Source organism: Sinocyclocheilus anshuiensis, unplaced genomic scaffold (genome assembly GCF_001515605.1).
Source record: "Sinocyclocheilus anshuiensis isolate Anshui unplaced genomic scaffold, SAMN03320099.WGS_v1.1 scaffold258, whole genome shotgun sequence".
NCBI classification, from domain to species: domain Eukaryota; kingdom Metazoa; phylum Chordata; class Actinopteri; order Cypriniformes; family Cyprinidae; genus Sinocyclocheilus; species Sinocyclocheilus anshuiensis.
This window is the reverse complement of record NW_015547636.1, coordinates 377681-395346: the sequence shown is the minus strand read 5'-3', so window position 1 is coordinate 395346 and position 17666 is coordinate 377681. Positions and strand designations below refer to the sequence as shown.

General features: G+C 35.7%; 2 protein-coding genes across 2 annotated transcripts; both read right to left on the bottom strand.

The window, feature by feature from the left end:
- Positions 1 to 4938: 4938 nt before the first annotated feature.
- On the bottom strand, positions 4939 to 10013 carry gata1b (GATA binding protein 1b). Its single transcript, XM_016503920.1, has 6 exons — positions 9797 to 10013; positions 8479 to 8663; positions 8211 to 8430; positions 6246 to 6391; positions 5619 to 5744; positions 4939 to 5226 (listed from the first exon to the last, which is right to left on the bottom strand). The coding sequence occupies exons 1-6, from the start codon at positions 10005 to 10007 to the stop codon at positions 4939 to 4941; spliced, it is 1176 nt and encodes a 391-aa protein (XP_016359406.1). The 5' UTR covers positions 10008 to 10013.
- A 3570-nt stretch (positions 10014 to 13583) lies between these two features.
- On the bottom strand, positions 13584 to 17666 carry cdk20 (cyclin dependent kinase 20). Its single transcript, XM_016503919.1, has 8 exons — positions 17356 to 17666; positions 17146 to 17259; positions 15807 to 15995; positions 15601 to 15722; positions 14737 to 14799; positions 14206 to 14329; positions 13935 to 14090; positions 13584 to 13854 (listed from the first exon to the last, which is right to left on the bottom strand). Exons 1-8 carry the CDS (start codon positions 17428 to 17430, stop codon positions 13663 to 13665), a joined length of 1035 nt encoding a protein of 344 aa, XP_016359405.1. The 5' UTR covers positions 17431 to 17666; the 3' UTR covers positions 13584 to 13662.

The window sequence follows — 17666 nt, the reverse complement described above, 5'->3', positions numbered from 1 at the left end:
TCTTCGTCGCTGCACCCCGCCCCCTTTAGCACTCCGCTCTTTACGTTAACTACCATTCTTCCTGTTTATTTTTCTACTAGGCGCGCGAGCAGGCGCACTGAAATTACGTCGCACTGAACGCGCTGCTTTCTGCTGTAACGCTGGAGGTCAGTGTTGCGTATTTACCAAGCGTTGAGACTTCTTCACATGTATCGAAATTCTCAAAGACAGATTCAGAGATAAGTGTGCACACAAGTACACCCTGGTTCTTTTATTTATTTATTCTTTTTTGTTCTTCATAATTTATGTGAGGGACTGTGGCCCCAAGTGCGCTATATAGGCGTCAAACTGAGGTCTGCTAGAAATAAAAATAAGATGCATGAAATAAATAAATTTGATTAAAATAATAAACAAAGACACAAACCAACAAATACTACACCTAACAGTATATGACTATATTGAGTACAAAAAACATGATAATGTAATGTAATAGAAACTAAATATTTTCCAAATAATATTTTATGCATATTTATAAAATTCTATATATATTTTTTTATTTTTTTGCAATGATATACACATTTTCACAGTATAAATTATAAATGAAAATATATAGCTTTATTTTACATGTTAAGGTGATGGTTCCTCGCTCAAGGAATATCATATTTGGGGGTCTGTGGCATCTAAAAGATGGGCTTAGATATTTTTGCTGTAATTATGACAAAGCTGCTTTGTCGGAAAAAAAAACAGAAACTGGGATTTTTTTTGATATATTAAATGAAGTAACCATGATTCATTTTGAGTGGGAAAAAAAAATCATTGACATATTTTTGAGCATTTTAATTTGCATAAGAATAAGGTTATTTAAATATATGAATAATAATTTATTAATTTAAATTGTTGTTATCCTAGTTAGCTCTAAAAAACAAACAGGCACTAATAAAGCAACTACAATCAAATATTTCATCAGAATACACAGCTATATTTGAATGGCTGTCAGTGGAGAAATGGGGGATCAATGAGGTCAACCAGCAAAATTTTGACCCTTGGTGGAGGCCATCAAATAAATCAACATTTTTGCACACAAAAGCAGTTTATTCGGCATACTGAGACATCGCCTCTATAGATTTTAAACAGAAAAGCCTTCACGAGGAGGGCTCTGGGCCTGAAACCTGTACAGATCAGATGGAAAGATGTGATAATTTGACTAGAAATCCCCATTTAAGCCCTTCTTGTGTTTGTCAGTCTGTTGCGTGAATGGAAAAGAGGTTGCGAGCGCGAGCGCTAACGTTCGGGCCTGTACGTGTCGGCTGGACCTGTCCTGTGGTTGCTAATCTCTCCCAGTCATTCAGTAGCATTTCCCCCTCACTATGGTGCCGACTCCACCAGATAACACGGCTTCACCCTGAATGGAGGAAGCCCATGACAGAAAAAAGCGAACGATGTGCCTTGTGCACCAGGCTTGAAAAAAACGCCCATGCCACTGCTTGCAGCCTCTCTCTGTGCATCTCCCTTTCCCTTTTGCACTTTTTTAATAGAGTCCGGAAAACCAGAAGCTGCCTGCGTTGCACAATGAGGCTCCACTAGAAGCAAGGGGAGCAGAGCTATGTGGTCAACCATGAGAGATGGAAACAGATGGAGGAGAGAGGAGGGGCGCTATCTGAGATATCATCGCCAACCATAGCTCAGCTCACACAGAAACCCCTATTCCACAGCGCTGAGGCCTTTTCCCAGACCGGCATGCAACAATGCACACAATAAAGCCAATTTGTTGGCTCAGAGATGCTGGGATTGTAGTGCGCGTGTGTGTTTGGGTGACCTTTCTGGACTCTAAATGTGATATCTGCCATAACAGGCTGGAAAGAGTTATGATTTTGACTAGAAAGCAACCACTTAGCCACATAACAGCATCTTAACAACACTCAGAACACCTATGCAGAAACTGCATAGCAACACCCTGGCAACCACACACAACAGTCAAACATTCCCATATAGCAAAAATCAAAAAATAAATCCAACCAACATATATTGTAAATATATGCTAAATCTTTGTTGTAAACAGTGAAGCTCAGTGACATTTATTTTTAAAATTGAAAATATATTTAGTTTGGTTCAAAGATGCTGGAAATATACTGTAGCATGCATATATATATACTTACACACACACACACACACACACACACACATATATATATTTTCAAATGTTTTTAAATATATATTTTTAACAAGGCCAAATATATGTATTTGCTCAAATGTTTCAAAATATATGTAGTATACCCGCTTAAATATATCTACCAATAATCTAGTCCATTTTTTTCTATATTTTTGAAAATAATACATTTTGAAATATATTCTGTTATAATTTTAGCAAATATATTCTATAAGCATCATTAAATCATTACAAATCTTAGTCTAAATATATAGTAAGTTTTAATCTCAAGCATAAATGTAGGCTAGGAGAGATTGAAAATGTATGTTCTTGCCCCTGAAATAAATTTTTAAATATATTTTGGTATATATTTACATTTACATTTAGTCATTAAGCAGGTGCTTTTATCCAAAGCGGCTTACAAATGAGGACAATAGAAGCAGTCAAAACTAACAAATGAGCAACAATATGTAAGTGCAAATGACAAGTCTCGGTTAGCCTAACGCAGTACACGTAGCAAGGTTTTTTATATATACAGGTATATATATATATTAGTATATATATATATATATATATATATATATATATACTTTTTTTGCCATATGGGGTAATCCTTTCTTGACACTAAATGCCATATCCGCCATAACAACAGTCAGAGTTATGATTCTGACTTCTAAACAACCACCTGGAACCCCTTAGCAACCACATAGCAACATCTTTGCAAAACAACTCAACTGTACTTTTAATGGAATTCAAGATACTACACTGGTTAGGGAGCAACATATGACATAAATAAGAAAGTGGAACATCTATAAATTTGCCTGTGATTTGCAAAACTAAACTACAATGTGTTTCAGACTGTTGAAGATGATAGATCATAGATGATGTGTCTCCCATGATAAGCAAATACTGTTGAAGAAATGTTTCTCCTGTCTGAACTAATTGGCAGTGAAACAGCTCATATGATTTACGAATTTTGACATCACTGATCCACTATGATTTTGGAGCAGCACTTGACCTGCTCCGCTGTGCTATGGAAAGTGCTGGATTTGCATATGCGCTGTCATGGCACATCGTAACTGTCGAACTCCCACCACAAGCTAATTCATGCAGGCTGCAGAGCTCACAATGGAGCCATAGAAAAACCAAAACCACAATATCAAACGTCTGTTACGATGCAGTTACGTTAAGGAGCCTCACCACTTTGATATAGAGACCGTTTTGAATTCAAACAGCGTTCAAGCGAGTCTTCACGCTCCTCTTGTATCTATTGTCAAGATTTACAGCAAATGCAAAAAGAAAAAGATGCTTCACATAAATGTTTATTTGTAAACTGCATTCATTTTCTATACAACACTTTAAAAACAGCTTACAAATCCCAAAAAGAAAAGTGTTAAAGAACGTTAAAGAAAAGTCATTACAAACACAAAAAAGTAAAGGTAGTCTATATATACACTACCATTTAAAAGTTTGGGGTTGGTTTTTGAAAGAAGTCTCTTATGCTCACCAAGGCTGCATATATTTGATCAGAAATACTGTAAAAACAGTAATAATGTAAAATATTATTACTATTTAAAATAACAGTTTTCTATTTATTTGAATATATTGTAATTTATTTCCGTGATGCAAAGCTGAATTTTCAGGATCATTACTCCAGTCTTCAGTGTCACATGATCCTTCAGAAATAATTCTAATATGCTGATTGGATGCTCAAGAAACATTTCTGATTATTATCAATGCTGAAGCTATTTTTGTAGAAACTGTCATACATTTTTTTTTCAGGATTCTTTGATAAATAGTTCAAAAGAACAGCTTCTATTTAAAATTCTCGAACATTATAAATGTCTTTACTGCCGCTTTTGAGCAATTTATTGCATCCTTGATGAACAGAAGTTTTAATCTCTTTAAAAATACATATCTTACTGACCCCAAACTTTTTTTTTTAGTTTTACAACTATGGACATGTTACACTAATGCTTCAAAAAAAGTGTTGTAATATTTGTCATCTTTCAAGCTTTTCAAATCAAACAAACTTGAAAAGTGTGTTTGTTCTTTCTTTCTTTAAAATAAATGCACATGATTTGATGTTTTTGTATACAATGCATTGACATTCAGCTATTATGTGTGCCTTAAAGGGTTAGTTCACCCAAAAATGAAAATTAGCCCATAAATTACTCACCCTCAAGTCATCCTAGGTGTATATGACTTTCTTCTTTCAGACGAATCCAGTCGGAGTTATATTAAAAATTGTCTTTGATCTTTCAAGCTGTTTAATGCCACTCAGCGGGTGTTGCATGCATCAGTCCAAAAGAAGTTAAATAAAAAGCACCCATCCATAAAAAAAAAAGTGTCTCACACGGCTCCGGGGGTCGTAGGCCTCCTGTAAGCGAATTGATGCGTTTTTGTAAGAAAAATATCCATATTCAAAATGTAATAATCACTTTAATCTAGCTTGCGCCAACAGTTGTACACGGAAGCAGCTCTGGGCTGATGACGTATGAGGTCAGCATTGCGCATGCGCCAACGTTTGTTAACAGGAGCAAAGGAAGCAAAGTTTCCTTAGAAAGAAGTAAGTCATATACACCTAGGATGACTTGAGGGTGAGTAATTTATGGGCTAATTTTCATTTTTGGGTGAACTAACCCTTTAAGCATCCAAATATTTTTAGGGCAACATGTTTTTTCATGCATCCGCATTGGTTAAGCTTTCAAGTATGTTTTTGCTGAGTATGTGAACACATGGCTGGGCAGTTGTGAGTGTTTTGTACAACTTTTTCCAGGTTTCCATGAACTCAGTCTTCTGTCCAGTTTCCATCACACCACGCTGGGCAAGATGGCAGCTTGTGGGTGGTATGGGTAGGGCAGGCTGGTGTGGCTGTGGAAGGCAGCGGTGGGCGGCAGTGAATGGGAAGAGTGGCTGTAGACACCCAGAGCTCCTGGACTCTGAGAATACAAGTCGAAATGCTGATCAGACGCAGGATTCTTTGAAAAATACAGATTCTCCTCTGTGGCGCTAAACCTTTTCCCTTTCCTGTTCTTGCTGGACACTTTACGGTTACGTGTCTGAATGCCTTCCTTTTTCATAGTCAGCGGTCTGTTCACCTGATGAGAAGGATTGAAGTATTAGACACAGAACACCAAATTTCTGGCCAAATGGAATTGCATGAATAATGAAAAACTGGTTGAAAAACTCCCTTACGGTGTTGTGTACGCTCAGAAGCTGACATGTTGGATATGTCGAAATGTTTTGAAAGAGCTACAAGAAGGAATTTACTATGAATGTTTTTTTTTTTTGCATGCAATTCATACAACGAATTCATGCAAATCAGGTAACAGCACAAATGCGGGCAAAAATGTAGTGCTGGATGCAGTTTGTGTGCCGCAGTTCCCACTCTTGCAGTGCTAAGTCTTGAGTGACACAACTTTTTATATTAACATGACACTCGTTTTACCTTTTAGTAAAAAAGTCATGTGAAATGAGTGAAGTTGCTCACATTGTGAAGCTTGAAATAGAGTCCGCAAGCGTTACACACGGGCTCTCCACTGGCGTTGCGTCTCCACAGTGTGGTGGTGCTGGTCTGACAGTTCGCACACTGAGTTCCTGTTCGCTTACTGATGACCTACAGAAAGAGAAATATCATATAGCAGAAAGTCTATAGATCCTATATAGACTAGTGTTTAAAATGTTGGTGTCAGAATTAATACTTTTATTCAGCAAGGACATTTTAAACTGATCAAAAGCGACAGCAAAGACATTTATAATGCTGCAAATTGTTAATATATTTGAACTATATGCTGTTCTATTGAACTTTCTATTCATCAAAGAATCCAAATGTATCACGTTTTCCACAAAAACATTAAGCAGCGCAACAGTTTTCAACGTATAAGTAGTGGCAAATCAGCATATTAGAATGATTTCTGCAGGATCATGTGACAATGAAGACTATAATGATGCTGAAAATTCAGCTTTGCATCCCAGGAATAAATTACAGTTAAAATAATTTTCTATTATATTAAATTGTAATAATATTTCAGTTTTATAGTATTTTCGATCGAATAAATGCAGTCTTTTTTAAAAGGTTGTTCTCTTTATCAGTATAGCGAGTATGGGAGAGGTGTACCAGTCTCTTTTTTGGCCGGATGAGGGGTCTGTTCTGTCCGTTCATCTTGTGGTACAGTCCGCAGGCATTGCAGAGGTAATGTCCCGTTCCATCACGCCGCCATAGAGGGGTTGCAGTGGACCCACAGTTCACACACTCACGCGGCTCTGCCACCACAAAAGATCAGAAATAATGTTCTGTCATGACAGCTCTCGGAGGGATTGTCATGGTAATGTACATGACAATGTTAATGTATTTGGTCTTGGTGGAATAGATCTGCTACGCAGCAGTGTACCGAGACTTGCTACTGCCAATACATCCACAACATGCTGCTGTGAGCATGTAGGAAATTCTGCTGCTGCACATATACGCATACGAATAACCCCCATAGCATACATGAATCACCTCGTAGCAGATCTATACAGGTGGAGCTGGGGAAGGTGGAGGGTTTCTGAAGTGCGCTGCGAATTGCTACAGCAAACAAAAGCCAGGTCTTTGAATATTGACCAGTGAGCTCATAGGCTACTGATACAGGAGAAAACCAATCAGCTGTGCCATGTGATAATGATGTCATTAGGTCAGATTGAGTTAGACCTATCGGACTGTGCCATCTAGAGTTTCATGCCAGAACTCTGTATTTTACACGTCACTGCCCAGCTTGATCAGAAACACACACTCAAAAATATCTTTAAGATTTAAATTTGATGTCCTACGAGAACTTTTATTCTTTCGTTTTTTAGAAAACCATTTATGTGCTGGTGATTTTTATACATTTCAGAAACCGAAGTGCTGATCTGAAAAACCTTCAGAGTAACATCAAAGTGCTCATCAAAGGTACTGCAAAGAACCACTGAAGAATATTCAACTTTAAGATTGTACTCTGTAAAAAAATCATCGCAATTTTGGCAGGAACAATACTAGGGTAAAAACCTGTTAGTTGGTTAACAGTAAGTTCCCTTAAGCTATACTGTGAAACTGTATCTAAAAATTATAATTTAATGTAATTTTACAGTAAACAACTGTTAAATGTACAATTTTTGGAAGTGAAAAGAATAAGTCATCTTGTAGTTTACAGTTAAAAACTGTAAATTGACATTCCCAGAATTCCGTGTGACAGCTCACATTTTTCATTGATTAATTCATCTTAGTTTTTATTGCCAGTTATGTACATTAGGGTTTTAAGCTACATCTTATGTTAATTAATATTTATTGCATTGTTTTAGTGTCATATGTGTTAGTATTTACCTCAGCTTGTAGAAAAGTTACTTGTGATGAACTCTGATTTTGTAGCTTTCTCATTACCACCTGTGTTGTTATGGTGGTTGTCAGTATATTATAAAGGTATAAAACAGATTTGAGTCATTTTAAATTAACATGACTTCACATTTTTGAGTTTATTATTATTATATTTAATTATTATAAATGTTGGTATGGAAATATGTTTGTTTGGATATTATAACAAATTTAACAAAAACGGAATAAAAAAAAAAACACAGTATGGCTCTAAGTAAATGGATCACATCATGAAAGTTTTGACTCTAGAACTGTTTAACTTCACTGCAGAAAAAAGATTGTATTTTTGTTTTTTCTAGTACAAATATCTAAACATTCTTAAACAATGATACATTTAATTGAGAAGGAAAATGACATAAAATATTAAGTCATTTTCGGAAAAAAAAAAAGAAAAGAAAAAAGTTTTGGCTTAAAACAAAAAAGAAATTCTGCCAATCTGGTCAGAAAGATGAAAAATACACTTAATCCAAAAGAAAACAAGATTATCTTTCTGACCACATTGGCAGACATTTTTTTCCCGTTTTGCGCAAAAAGCCAGTTCATTTTTGCTCATTTTATCCAAAAACAAAACTTAATATATTTGTACTGGAAAACAAGACAAAAATAGAGAATAAGAAAATTGCTTTTTGCAGTGTTTTTACCCACAACTCCAGCACCACCCCACATTATCTGCCCGTTATGATGCTTCCTCACCTAAAGGAGAGAATGTCATCTTGCTGCATAATTTGGGTGAGAAGGACGAGGGTGTGTAGAGAAGCGAACCATTGTAGTCTTGCGTGAAGCTCCCGTAGGGACTGTAGTGGGGCAGTGACTGCGAGTGTGTTTTTAAAGAGTCGCTCACTGAGGGGGGAAACACACCGCCAAACGCCTCCACACCTCCAGGAGGACTCAGCCTCTCTCCTTTCACGCTCTCCTGCACACCGAAGGTCTCCTTTTGGTGCTGGATAGGGGAGTGAAGGGCAGAACGAGGCGGTCTGGCAGAGGAGAGAGCCGTGGAGCCGTGGAAGGATGACGAGGACGTCTTAGAAAACGCACTGCTGTGCCAGGATGATGGGGATGATGGGAAGAGGTTGGTTAGAGCGGGGCTGTTAGAACTTTCCAGCCAGGACAGGTTTCCGAGGAATGGAGAGGAGTAAACAGGATATACTGAGGGAGAGAGGAAGGAAAGCTCAAGGAACAAACGGCATGTCTAACTGTATTTGTATATACAAATTTCCGTTTCGATTTACATGCTATAAGTTACAGTACACATGCTAGAGGAGTAGCCTATTTGACTTGATATCATCTCAAGATGTTTTACTTACTCCACTTCAGAGGAATTGTTTTCCTCAACAACCATTAACCTTATCGTTTCACACCAGCCGGTGTAAATGAACTGGTTTGGGTTTTATTCAGTTAGGCACTTGATTTCAAGGAACTGAAATCAAGTTTCTGGAGACAAATGAATCACTTTTTTTAATTCAACTTTTACTTAAAACAGCCAACGACATTCTTTTTAGTGTAACTGGTCACAGCTAGGGTAATCTGTCCTTGTGAAAAGACAAAACACAGCCTTTAGCCATACATTTGAAATATAACCATTGCTGAAGATGTCAAACAACTTTAAAACCAAGTTTTAAGATACTGATTTTTAGCTTAACATCTAGGTGCATCAAAATGACTGTAATGCATTGTAAATTACCTTTTAAATACTGAAGTACAAGTTTTGGCTTACATATATTTTCTCTGTACTAGAGGGTCTTTGTTATATTATTTATTGGCTTTTTACTTCATAGGGCAGCACAGTACATTTTGGACATGCTAATATTATGGCATAGTTCTTAATGTATGATGTAAACGTATTTAGAGAAATTAATACTTCTATCCACGAAGAATGCATTAAATTCATCAAAAATTACAGTAAAGACATTTATAATGTTACAACAGATTTCTATTTTAAATAAATGCTGTATTTTCTAACTTTCTATTCTAAAACAGCAAATCAGCAGAATGATTTCTGAAGGATCACGTGACACTGAAGACTGGAGTAATGATGCTGAAAATTCAGCTTTTCATCACAGGAATAAATTGCATTTCAAAATATATCAAAACAGAAAATAGTGATTTTTAAATTGAAATATTTCACAATATTACTGTTTTTTTTTAATCAAATATGGTGAGAGTAAGATGCTTCTCTTTCAAAAGCATTTAAAAATCTCACAGCGATTGGATGAATGGTAGGTAGTGTATATCAAAGTACCATGTGATACTGCCATAATACAGTGTGCTGTGTTCTGTACCTGGGCTGTTTTGAAAAGCTCCAGATGGACAGCCATGGATCGGGCTGCTGAACAAAGAGGGCAGGCTGCTGTAATCGGCATCACTGCAGGGGAACATCAAACCCTCTTCAGTGTGGACCATATAACTGGAGTCAGTTGGGTAAGAGGGCATCACCTCTGATGATACCATGGAGGAGGAAACCCAGCGAGCCTGTTCAACGGAGGTCTCCATGTCTGTCAGGAACTTTTTACACACACATTTATATACATATATATATATTCTGCAGTAGCATGTTAAAGTGTAGTGCAATGAGGATTTTTTTTGCATGAAGTGTATCAGTTACAGTCTAAACTATTATTTGTTTCAATAACTGCAATAGAATATCTTCAGTTAAAAGCTGTAAGAGACCACATAGAAATACATTTCAGAAAAACATTATATCTTTGGAAATCAATCGCAATAACATTTATTATATGTGCACAAGACCATATTTACATTTCAAATCATATTCTCACAAAACCCATACTTTCACATAGCAAAGTGCATGACAAATCACAACAGCAATGACAGTCTCACCTGTCCATTTAACAGAAATTACATTTAGAATCAAATGACTCTAAAAACATGATAAGCATCACTTGCATTGTTTGCTTTGCTAATGCAGCTGTAGATATGGTAATGTAGATCTGATTGTAAAGTGGCATACCTGAGCTTATCTCTTCAGTCTTCAGGACAGGTGTCTGCGATGAAGATGAGCGCCGCTGATGGGGCAGAACTTTATGTGTGAAGGTTTCTGTGCTCTGGCATTGTGGGTGATTGAGGTTAGACATGTGGGGACAGTGGGCGGAGCCAAAGACAGGTCAGCTTCAGCAAAAGTGGTGCCTCATGAGTACAAATGCACAAAAAAGTCTGGAAATATCCCACATCAGTCTGCACTGCAAATGAGAATTACAAATATGCAAAGAGTAAAATTACCAAAATCAAATATCTGCTAAAACACACAGAAAGGTTTCTATGTGGAAGTTGAATCAAATATACATTTGAGTAAATTCTCAATTTTTTTCTTTATTATATATGTATATATATATATAAAATACAATATAGAGAAATTATTATATGAATTCTGCCATCATTTACTCACTCTCATGTCTTTCCAAATTTTGACAATCTCTGACAAGATATTTTAGCAATAAGATATTAGCAAATAACAGTATTTATTTTGATAAATGTGAACTATCCCTTTAACTAAACTTGCTATAAATTTGATGAATTATAACCAACATAAAAAAAATCTTGATAAAAGCCAAACCACTGATGGAACAAAAGGGAAAGTGGAGCCAATGATAGATGCAAAGTGCAGGTTAATATGTAACACAAGAGGGCAGTTGAGCGGATCGCACTAATGCAAATAGAGACAAATGCTGCAATCATTCTAAAGACATCCAGCCTGACCACATGCACACAGAGCAGGGCTGTGAAAGTCATTTGTTAATCAAAACGTACCGTTTTCTTTCCCATTGTTTGCTCAGTCAGAAGGGAAATTAGAGCGGTGAATGATGCTGTGTGTTAGAGAGTGTCTGTCATTCATCTAAAAAAATGTAAAGTATGACATTTTTAACAGACTACAACAGAACAAAAATCCTGGTTTGGAGTTGATGTGCCCTAACTGCACTATCATGTCTATGTTAATTGAAGATTGATTGAAGTTACAGTATTTGCCTCCACCTTTGAGGTTGTGTGAAATGATTCACCACTATGACTGAGTGGTTAAAGTAATTAAGTGAAATGAAAAGAAGTAATTCAGTAATTAAGTAAATAATCTAAGCTATAAAACAAGGACAGAACTGCTTCACGCACTATTAATAGAAACTAGTTGTTTGCATGTTCGGTGATAAGACTAGTTTCCTTCACAGCTTTTCAACAATGTAACGATCATTTGAAAGGTAGAATGTTTCCCTATTATTATTAACTATATAACAGGGGATGTACACTAATGCTCAGAAGTTTTAAGCTGGTAAGATGTTTTTACTCTTTTGAAAGAAGTCTCGGTAACACTTTATTTGAAGGTGTCCTTGTTACACGTTACATGTACTTACTATTGTAATAACAATAAATTATGCATAATTACATGCAAGCCAAACCATATAGTAAGTAGGCCTACATGTAGTTAATTATAATATTACTCAGCACTTAAATGTGTAATTACACTGTAACAAGGACACCTTCAAATAAAGTGTGGCCGAAGTCTCTTATGCTCACCAAGGCTGCATTTATTTGATCATAAATACAGTAAAAGCAGAAAAATTGTTAAATGTTGTTACTATTTAAAACAGCTGTTTTCTATTTGAATATATTTTAGAATGTAATTTATTCCCGTAATGAAATAGCTGAGTTTTCAGCATCATTACTCCAGTCTTCAGTGTCACACGATTCTTCAGAAATCATTCTAATATGCTGATTTGCTGCTCAAGAAACATTTCTTATTATTATCTTATTCTTATAATTATGTTGAAAAGAGTTGTGCTGTTTCATATTTTGTGGATACATCTGTTTCAGTTCAAAAGAACAGCATTTATCTGAAATAGAAATCTTTGTAACATTATAAATGTCTTCACTGTCACTTTTGATCAATTTAATGCATCCCTGCTGAATAAAAGTATTAATTTATTTGAAAAAAATCTAACTGACCCCAAATGTTTGAACGGTAGTGTATGATTTAAAACTAGTTACCTGGCGATGCAAAAACATGGTGCTCTGAAGAGTGTTGGCACTAAACTACATGACCAAACCTGTTCTGGTACATCCGTTACCATATAAAGCTGGGCCTAACTGAATAAAACCCAAACCAGTTCATTTACACCGGCTGGTGTGAAACGATAAGGTTAATGGTTGTTGAGGAAAAAGGAAGAATACTTTTTTTTCCATTCTCATTTTACAATTCCTCTGAAGTGGAGTAAGTAAAACAGCTTGAGATGATATCAAGTCAAATAGGCTACTCCTCTAGCATGTGTACTGTAACTTATTGCATATAAATCGAAACGGAAATATGTATAAACAAATACAGTTAGACATGCCATTTGAAAGTTCACTAAAACTATGATCAGCAAAACTGAAACATTATATAACCTATTCCTGTATAATAGAGCATTATAAAAAATGATCTGAATATTTTATTTCTTTTGTCATCATCAACAAATGACAAATCATGCTTTGGTAAATCATTATAAGTCAAAATTATGACAAATGTTTTGACTTTATGTCATAATTATGACTCATACTTTTGACTTTCATCTCATAAATATGACAATATCTTAGTATGTCATAATTTTCATCCCATAATTGATTATTTCTTTAAAAAAAATCTTCATTAGAAATTTAAACACCTATCACAAAAAAGTAAATCTAGGCCATTTGAAAGTTTACTAAAAGTATACTCAGCAAAATGGAAACACTATATAACCTGTATAATAGAGCATTATAATAAATTATTTGCACATTTATTTTATTTAATTTCATCCTCAAGAAATGACAAATCATGCTTTGGTAAATCATAATGACAAAAACAAATCATAATTGTGACAAATGTTTGGACTTTTTGTCATAATTATGACTTTTTGCGTATTGATTATTAATAATCGATAATTTATTGAAAATATTTTATGAAATTTAAACACATATAACAGAAAAATAAAGCTAGACATGTTCACTAAAAGTATATTCAGCAAAATTGAAACATTATATAGCCTATTCCTGTATAACATATAATTTAAACATGTTATTTCTTTTTTCATTGTCCTTAAAAAATGAAATAAATGTGTATGACTTAATGGGCCACTTCCTGGTGTGAAACAAAGTACAAAGCCCTACATTTCTGCTCATACCGCTGTCATAAACAGCTCCGCGCATGTCTCTGGATCAGACTGGGGTCCACCAAGCTCTCGTGTAAAGGTCGATCCACTGTGAATTCATAAGGGGGTTGCATGCGCTGTCTGGAGTGCTTTCCTCCACGCTGAGGGATGGGCAGCTCTGAGTGATGAACCGGGAGAGGGTCTGTGAAGAAATACGGATGGAGCAAAGCCTGAGGAGAGAGACGGGGCATTATGAGTCTCATTCGATGTACATGACTGAATGAACCTGCACAGAACTTCAAATGTGCACCTGTCTAGCACTGATCCTCTGTTTGGACTGATAGACGAGGAACTTCTTCAGCAGGTCCACAGCTTGCGGTGACGTGTCAGGCACGATCTCCTCCAAAGGAATGGGGGGGTTTTCTTTAAACGTGATCTTATTGTAGTCTGGTAGTTCTGTTATTTCCTAGATTGAATCATCATAGGCAAAACATTCACACACAGTTCACCCATTGTGTGTCATGTTGCTCTAATCTAAACTTAATGATGAACAGGCATAGCGAATGTAAATGAGAGCTCACTGGCCAAACTTTGTGGTTGGGAGTTCCCAGCACTCGTAACACACAGCACAACTGCTCAATGTCATTCTCCCCGGGGAAAAGTGGAGAGTTGTTCAACAGCTCCCCAAAAATACAGCCCACTGCCCTGAAACAAGCCAGAAGAGACACACAGAGACACCTGATGAGCGTAGAATAGGCACTACTGCCATCTAGTGGACACTTGAGGAAAGAGAACGTTCACAAAATGAACTACTAGCAAGTACCTAAATATTTGCCTTGATGCTCATTTGAATACGATTTGTACTCATAATATTATGAAATCTGACACAATTTAGTTTGATTTAATTATTTTGGTACAATTCATCTGAAATAATTTCCAAAAAAAGACTCAGTAATTCCATAATACATTGGATTATTCTTAGAGAAATTATAATTCATTGTAAAATAGATAGAAATAGATAAAACTGATAGTTGATAGTTCATTTATAATAAACAATGAAATATTACATTAAAAAAGTTGGTGACTGGAAAAATGATTCCACAATTCCTTACCAGAGATCAACTCCTTCATCATATTTCCGGGCACCATACAAAAGTTCTGGCGCTCTGTACCATCTGAAACACAGCACAACAAATATTTTTAGTCATATGTGACCCTGGACCACAAAACCAGTCATAAGGGTCTTTTTTTTATTTATTGAGATTTATACTCAATATCTGAAAAGCTGAATAAATAAGCGTTCCATTTATGTATGGTTTGTTAAGATAGGACAACATTTGGCCGAGATACAACTATTTGAAAACATGCAATCTGACGGTGCAAAAAAAAAATCAAAATATTGCGAAAATCGCCTTTAAAGTTGTCCAAATGAAGTGCTTAGCAATGCATATTACTAATCAATAGTTAAGTTTTGATATATTTACGGTAGGAAATTCACAAAATATCTTCATAGAAACCTGGGCTTCCATACCACCTCAGCAGTGCCACAAACTGATCACCTCCATGCCACGCCGAATTGAGGCAGTAATTAAAGCAAAAGGAGCCCCTACCAAGTATTGAGTACATGTACAGTAAATGAACATACTTTCCAGAAGGCCAACAATTCACTAAAAATGTTTTTTTTATTGGTCTTATGAAGTATTCTAATTTGTTGAGATAGTGAATTGGTGGGTTTTGTTAAATGTGAGCCAAAATCATCACAATTAAAAGAACCAAAGACTTAAACTACTTCAGTCTGTGTGCATTGAATTTATTTAATACACGAGTTTCACAATTTGAGTTGAATTACTGAAATAAATGAACTTTTCCATGACATTCTAATTTATTGAGATGCACCTGTATGTTGTAGCTGAAACTCACTGTTAGGACCAATGGAGCTCAATGCTAGCATGACAGAAGCTCTAGTAAATGATCACCTGGTGGCCACCTGGTGACTGTACAGACGATCTCCTTCATTGGAAAAGAGCCTGGCCAGACCGAAGTCAGCGATCTTCAGGTGACCCGTCGAGCTGATTAGAAGGTTTGCAGGCTTCAGATCCTACACACAAATACATGTGAAGCACATATATAGGACAGATCACAGTGAAGGAAAAATGTAATGGCATCAGGAACACAGTCTCACCCGGTGCATGATGGAGTTCTCGTGGCAGAAAGCCACTCCTTTCAGCAGCATCATCATGTAACCTTTGACCTGGGATGCGGTGAGAGGACGCTGGGAATTCCGAATGACTTCTGACAGATCTGACAACATGTACTCAAACACCAGCACAAAGCCTGTGCCGTGGGGGAAGACGTCCTTCAGCTTCACCACCTATGGAGATGATCAAAATATGAATAAAATAATGAGATCAAATAATGAAACTATAAATCAAATAGTAAATCAAAATGGCACAAAAAGTCACAATTATGACAAAAAGTTGAAATGATGACATAAAAAGTCATAACCGTGACAAAAGATTTGACTTTTTGTTATAGTTATGACTTTTTATAATTTCAACCTTCTGTTATAGTTTTGACTTTCATCTTATAAATATGACTTTCTGTCATTATGACATAGTATGTCACAATTTCAACTTTTTATCAATGACTTTTCATCATTTCACCTTAGTATGTTTTTTTTTTTTTTCTTTTCTCATAATTTACTGTCGTGATGACTTAGTATGTCATAATTTTGACTTTTCATCTCGTACATTTTTTAATGTCATAATTATGCCATGGTATGTCATAGTTAAGACCGATAATTCTTATGTTATAATATTGACTTTCATCTCATAAAATATCATATAATAAATAACAAAATGTCATATATGTCACCTCATAAATGACTGACATGACTTAGTATGTCATAATTTTAACTTTTCATCTCATAAATATGACTCATAATTTCAACGTTTTATAATGTTAACTTTTTATCTCAACATAATTACAACTTATGTCATATTGTTTTGACTTTTATCTCATAAATAACAATAACAATAATTTTGCCATAATTTTCATTTCATAAATCATAACTTTAATTTTATAAATCATAACTTTCATCTCATAAATGAGTTAGTATGTCAATTTCAACATTTCATCTTATAATTATAACTTTTCAAGTCACGATTATGACTTCATATCTCACAATTGACTGTCATAATTTAGGCTTTTGATCTCATAATCATAATGACTTAGTATGTCATAATTTTGACTTTTCATCTCTAAGTTCTAAACCTTTTGTCATTTTTTTTGACTTTCATTTCACATTTTTGCCATAATTATGACTTAGTTTACCATAATTTTCATTCCATCTCCAAAGTATGACTTAGTATATCAGAATTTCCAAAAACATTTTTATTATGTGAAGCAAGTGGGCTTCCCTATTCATAGAATGTGAGTTGCATAGATATAGAGTTACTTCAAGTTCTAAGCAAAAGAGATTATCTTGACGTTGTAAATCTTAAGTGGTCAGTATCTCTCACATATTGGTTGTCCTCAATCTCTTGCAGGGCTTTGATTTCTCGTAGGGCCTGGTTTGGAATTCCATCTTCAAGTCTTCGCAGAGCTACTTTTTTCAAAGCCACCGTCTCTCCTGTCTGAAAATACAGATAACGCAGTGTTCAGCTTTTATAACTAAGCTATTGTCATTTACACAGGATTAATATAGATAACCGAAAACAGTCCAGTCGTACCTCGATGTGTCTGGCTTTGAAAACAATTCCGTGAGCTCCTTCCCCAATCCTGCCCAGAATACTGTACTGATCCATTCCACTACCACACTAACGTTAGCGGGCTAGCGAAGCAGAAATGTCTCTTTGATTCCCATTCACGCACTGCCAAGTATTTAGCAAAGCAACTGTGTAAAACTGTTAATAAAATATTAAAATAAAACGAGGAAAACAATTGCTAGCAAAACGATCGTTTCGAAGTGATTGTCTGTGGTAAAGATCCGATGATGCTCCGCTGAGGCGAATAGCAGTTGCCATGGAGATCGTTTCTGTAC

What these genes read in the sequence shown, in the direction of transcription:
- gata1b (XM_016503920.1), bottom strand. Translation starts at nt 10,007, where the DNA reads ATGGAGACCTCCGTTGAACAGGCTCGCTGGGTTTCCTCCTCCATGGTA. An exon ending in TCCGGCCAAAAAAGAGACTG is followed by an intron (nt 5,745 to 6,245) that starts GTACACCTCTCC and finishes CTCTTTCTGTAG; the next exon opens with GTCATCAGTAAGCGAACAGG. An exon ending in TCTATTTCAAGCTTCACAAT is followed by an intron (nt 5,227 to 5,618) that starts GTGAGCAACTTC and finishes CCTTCTCATCAG; the next exon opens with GTGAACAGACCGCTGACTAT.
- cdk20 (XM_016503919.1), bottom strand. Translation starts at nt 17,430, where the DNA reads ATGGATCAGTACAGTATTCTGGGCAGGATTGGGGAAGGAGCTCACGGA. An exon ending in AGATTGAGGACAACCAATAT is followed by an intron (nt 15,996 to 17,145) that starts GTGAGAGATACT and finishes TCATCTCCATAG; the next exon opens with GTGGTGAAGCTGAAGGACGT. An exon ending in AGTCACCAGGTGGCCACCAG is followed by an intron (nt 14,800 to 15,600) that starts GTGATCATTTAC and finishes GCTGTGTTTCAG; the next exon opens with ATGGTACAGAGCGCCAGAAC.